Genomic DNA, 7,500 nt, shown 5'->3' with positions numbered 1-7,500 from the left:
ATGCTGTTTCTACAAGCCCAAGTACCAGCCTATTGAAGGGCTAGCAGACGAGCCTACCTCCTCCAGTCAGTGTAGTAGATATTATGATAGTTATGTCTGGTCCAGTCTACCTCCTCCAGTCAGTGTAGTAGATATTATGATAGTTATGACTGGTCCAGTCTACCTCCTCCAGTCAGAGTAGTAGATATTATGATAGTTATGTCTGGTCCAGTCTACCTCCTCCAGTCAGTGTAGCAGATATTATGATAGTTATATCTGGTCCAGTCTACCTCCTCCAGTCAGTGTAGTAGATATTATGATAGTTATGTCTGGTCCAGTCTACCTCCTCCAGTCAGTGTAGTAGATGTTCTTCCCATGGGAGGTGATTCCAAATGGGTACTGGATCTCCCCCATGGCCTTCCTCCTGTCTCCCTGCACTGGGTTCATACACTCGATCATGTGGGTTCCTGGAGGCAAGAGAATACATGTTATATATCTAACTCTAACCCTGGGTTCATACACCCCATCATGTTGTCCTGAGGACTAGATAATATATATTATATATCTAACTCTAACCCTGGGTTCATACACCCCATCATGTTGTCCTGAGGACTAGATAATATATATTATATATCTAACTCTAACCCTGGGTTCATACACCCCATCATGTTAATGATGGGGTGTATCATCATTAACATACATAGTACATATTATATATACTGTACCTTAAGAAAGTACACACCCCTTGACTTTTTCCACATTTTGTTGTGTTACAGCCTGAATTTAAAAATGAAAAGCTGAAATGTCTTCAGTCAACAAGTATTCAACCCCTTCGTTATGGGAAGCCTAAATAAGTTCAGGAGTAAAACTTTGTTTATGCCACATCTGCTCCTGCCACGCCCTCTACCGTTCATCCTGGGTTTCCTTGACCTGCCGCCTCTCCCCCAGTACTCTCTCTCTCGCCCTCCCCCCCCCCCCCCCCCTCTCTCTCTGATTGTGTGGATGGAGACAGGTGTGCTGGAGTCAGAGCAGATCCCCACCAGCTGCAACCTGTTCCATAATCAAGACCTCTACAAATACTCAGCCCTGCCACTTTCACACTGTCAGATTGTAATCTCTGCTCAGTCAGTCTACGCTTCTAGTCATTGTTACTGTTAGATCCTGTTATCCTGTTGTGCCTGTTTTCCCTGCCTGATGCTGTTTTCCTCTCCGCTACAGTTCTGCCCGCTCTGACTCTGGTCCCTGTCTCCAGTCCCACGTCTCGTCATCCTGCTACTCTGTCCTGGATTCTCCTCTCTACTACTCCCTTGGATTCCCCTCCGGACCTGGTTACCCTGTCCCACCCCCTCTCGCTCCAGTCTCAGCCTCCTCACCTAGTTACCCTGTCTCAACCCCTCTCGCTCCAGCCTCAGTCTCCTCACCTGGTTACCCTGTCCCATCCCCTCTCGCTCCAGTCTCAGTCTCCTCACCTGGTTACCCTGTCCCAACCCCTCTCGCTCCGGCCTCAGTCTCCTCACCTGGTTACCCTGTCCCATCCCCTCTCGCTCCAGTCTCAGTCTCCTCACCTGGTTACCCAGTCCAAACCCCTCTCGCTCCAGTCTCAGTCTCCTCACCTGGTTACTCTGTCCCAACCCCTCTCGCTCCGGCCTCAGTCTCCTCACCTGGTTACCCTGCCCTATCCCCTCTCGCTCCGGCCTCAGCCTCCTCACCTGGTTACCCTATCCCATCCCCTCTCGCTCCGGCCTCAGTCTCCTCACCTGGTTACCCAGTCCCAACCCCTCTCGCTCCGGCCTCAGTCTCCTCACCTGGTTACCCTGTCCCAACCCCTCTCGCTCCGGCCTCAGTCTCCTCACCTGGTTACCCTGTCCCATCCCCTCTCGCTCCGGCCTCAGCCTCCTCACCTGGTTACCCTATCCCATCCCCTCTCGCTCCGGCCTCAGTCTCCTCACCTGGTTACCCAGTCCCAACCCCTCTCGCTCCGGCCTCAGTCTCCTCACCTGGTTACCCAGTCCCAACCCCTCTCGCTCCAGTCTCAGTCTCCTCACCTGGTTACCCTGTCAACCCCTCTCGCTGCAGTCTCAGCCTCCCCACCTGGTTACCCTGTCTCAACCACTCTCGCTCCAGTCTCAGCCTCCCTGGTTACCCTGTCTCAACCCCTCTCGCTCCAGTCTCAGTCTCCTCACCTGGTTACCCTGTCCCATCCCCTCTCGCTCCGGCCTCAGCCTCCGCACCTGGTTTCCTGCAACCCACCCGAGCTTCCCCTGGCCTGCACTCCATCTCCCCCCTGTGTTTCAATAAATACCTTGGTTACTTCATCCCAGTCTCCTCGTCTGAGTCTGCTCTTGGGTTTCCCTGTTCCACTCCGTGTAACAGTTTAACAAGTCACATAATAAATTGCATGGACTCACTCTGTGTGCAATAATATTGTTTAACATTATTTTTGAATGACTACCTTATCTCTGTACCCCACACAAACAAATATCTTAAGGTCCCATCAGTCAAGCAGTGGATTTCAACCACAGATTCAACCAGGGAGGTTTTCCAATGCCTCACAAAGAAGGGCACCTATTGTTAGATTGGTAAAATAAAATAAAAAAATAAAGCAAAAATGGAATATCCATTTGAGCATTGTGAAGTTATTAATTACACTTTGGATGGTGTATCAATACATTAAGTCACCACAAAAATATAGGTGTCCTTCCTAACTCAGTTGCCAGAGAGGAAAGAAACTGCTCAGGGATTTCACCATGAGGCCAGAGTTGAATGGCTGTGATAACATTGTAGTTACTCCATAATACTAAACTAAATGACAGAGGGAAAAAAAGGAAGCATTTACAGAATAAAAATATTCAAAAACATGTATCTTATTTTCAACATGGGATTAAAGCAAAACTGCTAAAACGTCCACAAGTTTATTTCTTTGCCACATTTTTGTAGCTTTACTTTAGTTGATGTCCGCAGAAACTATTATTTTAGCAGGTGATATAAATCATTCATTCGATGAAATTGACAGACGCAGCAATAAAAATGTCAAATTCTCCAAAGAGGCTGAAAAATATGATCTCTACAAATAAATTATAATTATTATTCCAAACTGCAAAAGACTACCCCTTTTTTTCTCAAAGCAAGAAAAGATATTCAAGAATTAACAACAAAAAAAGTTCAAAAAATGCACTCAACAACATACTGGGTTCAAAAATCCATGATATAGTGATTTTGGATCATTCTCATGTTCATGCTTAATTACACCAACAGAAATACACTTAGTGACAGAATATGGAGAATGGACAGAGTGCATCTTAAACACCCAAAAATGTATTAAATATGTAAACAAAAAAATGAAGACCTTTACCATAACAAAAGTAGATAGAGGACAGAGAAAAGCTGACCCCCGACATAATTTGAGATGTGTTTAAGCTGTACATTAGGGGAATGATAATCTCATACTCGCCAAAAGTTTAATTACTATTTTAGAAAAATACCATAAAAAATGTTATCAAGGCAAAAAATATTTCTCCACTTAAGCAGGAATATTGTATTTTACCTTAGAAGAGAGGTGTGTGAATACTTAAATTAGACATTTCTATATTTCATATTCAATACATTTGCAAAAAAATTCTAAAAACATGTTTTCACTTTGTCATTATGGGGTGTTGTGTCTGATCTAATTAATACATTTTGAATTCAGGCTGTAACAACAAAAGGTGGAATAAGTTGAGGGGTGTGAATACTTTCTGAAGGTACTGTACTAACCCTGGGCAGGGTTTATTAACTTCATCATGTGGGTTCCTGAAGACCAGACACATTATACATCAACAGAGACATCTACAGAGGTCTCTGTGCTGTAGTGACTGTAGTAACACTGTACCTGCATCGGCCCAGCACAGCTGAGAGCTCTGCGGGTCGTAGGTGAGTCCGTTAGGTAGCCCCAGGTCATCCTTCACCAGAACTCTCCTGTTGGTCCCATCCATGGCAGAAGTCTCGATTTTAGGAGCATCACGGTTCCAGTCTGCCCAGTACATGTTGCTGGTGGAACGAACAGAGCAGTGAATATAATGTTCGGATGTGTTGTTGTCTCTGGGTCAGTTTAGGAGAACGGTTAGGGATTTTTACATTGATAAATGTGTTTGTTTTGTTTGATTGTTTATTGTGTATATAATATTTGCAATTTAAAAAAAAAAATGTGTATAATTGTCTTTTCTGTATTGATCCCAAATGAGAGCTGGGTCTCGTTGTGTTTTCCCCTGGCTAAATAAAAATATATTAATAATAATATCTTACTGACACAAAATGTTATAATGTTTCAACATTTCTTGAAATGCTGGTGTTGTAGCATATAAGCCATCCTGTATAACAGGCCTAGCTATGTAAAGGAGTTAGCTCAGAATAACAGCAAGGAATTAGATCAGAATAGCAGCTAGGAGTTAGCTCAGAATAGCAGCTAGGACATAGCACAGAATAGCAGCTAGGAGTTCGCTCAGAATAGCAGCTAGGAGTTAGCTCAGAATAGCAGCTAGGAGATAGCACAGAATAGCAGCTAGGAGTTAGCTCAGAATAGCAGCTAGGCCATAGCACAGAATAGCAACTAGGGGTTAGCTCAGAATAGCAGCTAGGACATAGCACAGAATAGCAGCTAGGAGATAGCTCAGAATAGCAGCTAGGACATAGCACAGAATAGCAGCTAAGTGATAGCACAGAATAGCAGCTAGGAGATCACACAGAATAGCAGCTAGGAGAAAGTGCAGAATAGCAGCTAGGAGATAGCACAGAATAGCAGCTAGGAGATAGCACAGAATAGCAGCTAGGAGATAGCACAGAATAGCAGCTAGGAGATAGCACAGAATAGCAGCTGGAGGAGGAGGGGAACAGACTGGACCATAGATCTACTAAGTGGAATGGATACTAGAGGAGGGGAACAGACTGGACCATAGATCTAATAAGTGGAGTGGATACTAGAGGAGGGGAACATATTGGACCATAGATCTACTAAGTGGAGTGGATACTAGAGGAGGGGAACATACTGGACCATAGATCTACTAAGTGGAGTGGATACTAGAGGAGGGGAACAGACTGGACCATAGATCTACTAAGTGGAATGGATACTAGAGGAGGGGAACAGACTGGACCATAGATCTACTAAGTGGAATGGATACTAGAGGAGGGGAACAGACTGGACCATAGATCTACTAAGTGGAATGGATACTAGAGGAGGGGAACAGACTGGACCATAGATCTACTAAGTGGAATGGATAGGGGTACTGGAGGAGGGGAACATACTGGACCATAGATCTACTAAGTGGAATGGATACTAGAGGAGGGGAACAGACTGGACCATAGATCTACTAAGTGGAATGGATACTAGAGGAGGGGAACAGACTGGACCATAGATCTACTAAGTGGAATGGGTACTAGAGGAGGGGAACAGACTGGACCATAGATCTACTAAGTGGAATGGGTACTAGAGGAGGGGAACAGACTGGACCATAGATCTACTAAGTGGAATGGATACTAGAGGAGGGGAACAGACTGGACCATAGATCTACTAAGTGGAATGGATACTAGAGGAGGGGAACAGACTGGACCATAGATCTACTAAGTGGAATGGATACTAGAGGAGGGGGACAGACTGGACCATAGATCTACTAAGTGGAATGGATACTAGAGGAGGGGAACAGACTGGACCATATATCTACTAAGTGGAATGGATACTAGAGGAGGGGAACAGACTGGACCATAGATCTACTAAGTGGAATGGATAGGGGTACTAGAGGAGGGGAACAGACTGGACCATATATCTACTAAGTGGAATGGATACTAGAGGAGGGGAACAGACTGGACCATAGATCTACTAAGTGGAATGGATAGGGGTACTAGAGGAGGGGGACAGACTGGACCATAGATCTACTAAGTGGAATGGATACTAGAGGAGGGGAACAGACTGGACCATAGATCTACTAAGTGGAATGGGTACTAGAGGAGGGGAACAGACTGGACCATAGATCTACTAAGTGGAATGGGTACTAGAGGAGGGGAACAGACTGGACCATAGATCTACTAAGTGGAATGGGTACTAGAGGAGGGGAACAGAATGGACCATAGATCTACTAAGTGGAATGGATAGGGGTACTAGAGGAGGGGAACAGACTGGACCATAGATCTACTAAGTGGAATGGATAGGGGTACTAGAGGAGGGGAACAGACTGGACCATAGATCTACTAAGTGGAATGGATAGGGATACTAGAGGAGGGGGACAGACTGGACCATAGATCTACTAAGTGGAATGGGTACTAGAGGAGGGGAACAGACTGGACCATAGATCTACTAAGTGGAATGGGTACTAGAGGAGGGGAACAGACTGGACCATAGATCTACTAAGTGGAATGGATAGGGGTACTAGAGGAGGGGAACATACTGGACCATAGATCTACTAAGTGGAATGGATAGGGGTACTAGAGGAGGGGGACAGACTGGACCATAGATTTACTAAGTGGAATGGATCGGGGTACTAGAGGAGGGGAACAGACTGGACCATATATCTACTAAGTGGAATAGATAGGGATACTAGAGGAGGGGGACAGACTGGACCATAGATCTACTAAGTGGAATGAATACTAGAGGAGGGGGACAGACTGGACCATAGATCTACTAAGTGGAATAGATAGGGATACTAGAGGAGGGGGACAGACTGGACCATAGATCTACTAAGTGGAATGAATACTAGAGGAGGGGGACAGACTGGACCATAGATCTACTAAGTGGAATGGATAGGGGCACTAGAGGAGGGGAACAGACTGGACCATAGATCTACTAAGTGGAATGGATACTAGAGAAGGGGAACCGACTGGACCATAGATCTACTAAGTGGAATGGATACTAGAGGAGGGGAACAGACTGGACCATAGATCTACTAAGTGGAATGGGTACTAGAGGAGGGGAACAGACTGGACCATATATCTACTAAGTGGAATGGATAGGGATACTAGAGGAGGGGGACAGATTGGACCATAGATCTACTAAGTGGAATGGGTACTAGAGGAGGGGAACAGACTGGACCATAGATCTACTAAGTGGAATGGATAGGGGTACTAGAGGAGGGGGACAGACTGGACCATAGATCTACTAAGTGGAATGGATACTAGAGGAGGGGGACAGACTGGACCATAGATCTACTAAGTGGAATGGATACTAGAGGAGGGGAACAGATTGGACCATAGATCTACTAAGTGGAATGGATAGGGGTACTGGAGGAGGGGAACAGACTGGACCATAGATCTACTAAGTGTAATGGATACTAGAGGAGGGGAACAGACTGGACCATAGATCTACTAAGTGGAATGGACAGGGGTACTGGAGGAGGGGAACAGACTGGACCATAGATCTACTAAGTGGAATGGACAGGGGTACTGGAGGAGGGGAACAGACTGGACCATAGATCTACTAAGTGGAATGGGTACTAGAGGAGGGGAACAGACTGGACCATAGATCTACTAAGTGGAATGGACAGGGGTACTGGAGGAGGG

At 45.6% G+C, this 7,500-nt stretch overlaps 1 protein-coding gene across 1 annotated transcript in view; it reads right to left on the bottom strand.

Moving 5' to 3' along the window:
• LOC139367855 (nidogen 1a) overlaps positions 1–7,500 on the bottom strand; it is a 74,705-nt gene that overhangs the window by 10,685 nt on the left and 56,520 nt on the right. The window contains exons 19-20 of the mRNA XM_071106188.1: positions 3,848–4,005; positions 323–446 (exon numbers count right to left, since the gene is read on the bottom strand). Coding sequence (XP_070962289.1) covers positions 323–446; positions 3,848–4,005 — 282 coding nt within the window. The remainder of the gene's footprint in view (positions 1–322; positions 447–3,847; positions 4,006–7,500) is intronic.

This window comes from Oncorhynchus clarkii, chromosome 16 (assembly GCF_045791955.1).
Source record: "Oncorhynchus clarkii lewisi isolate Uvic-CL-2024 chromosome 16, UVic_Ocla_1.0, whole genome shotgun sequence".
Classification (NCBI taxonomy): domain Eukaryota; kingdom Metazoa; phylum Chordata; class Actinopteri; order Salmoniformes; family Salmonidae; genus Oncorhynchus; species Oncorhynchus clarkii.
The sequence above is the reverse complement of the archived record's forward strand: the minus strand, read 5'-3'. Positions and strand labels throughout refer to the sequence as shown.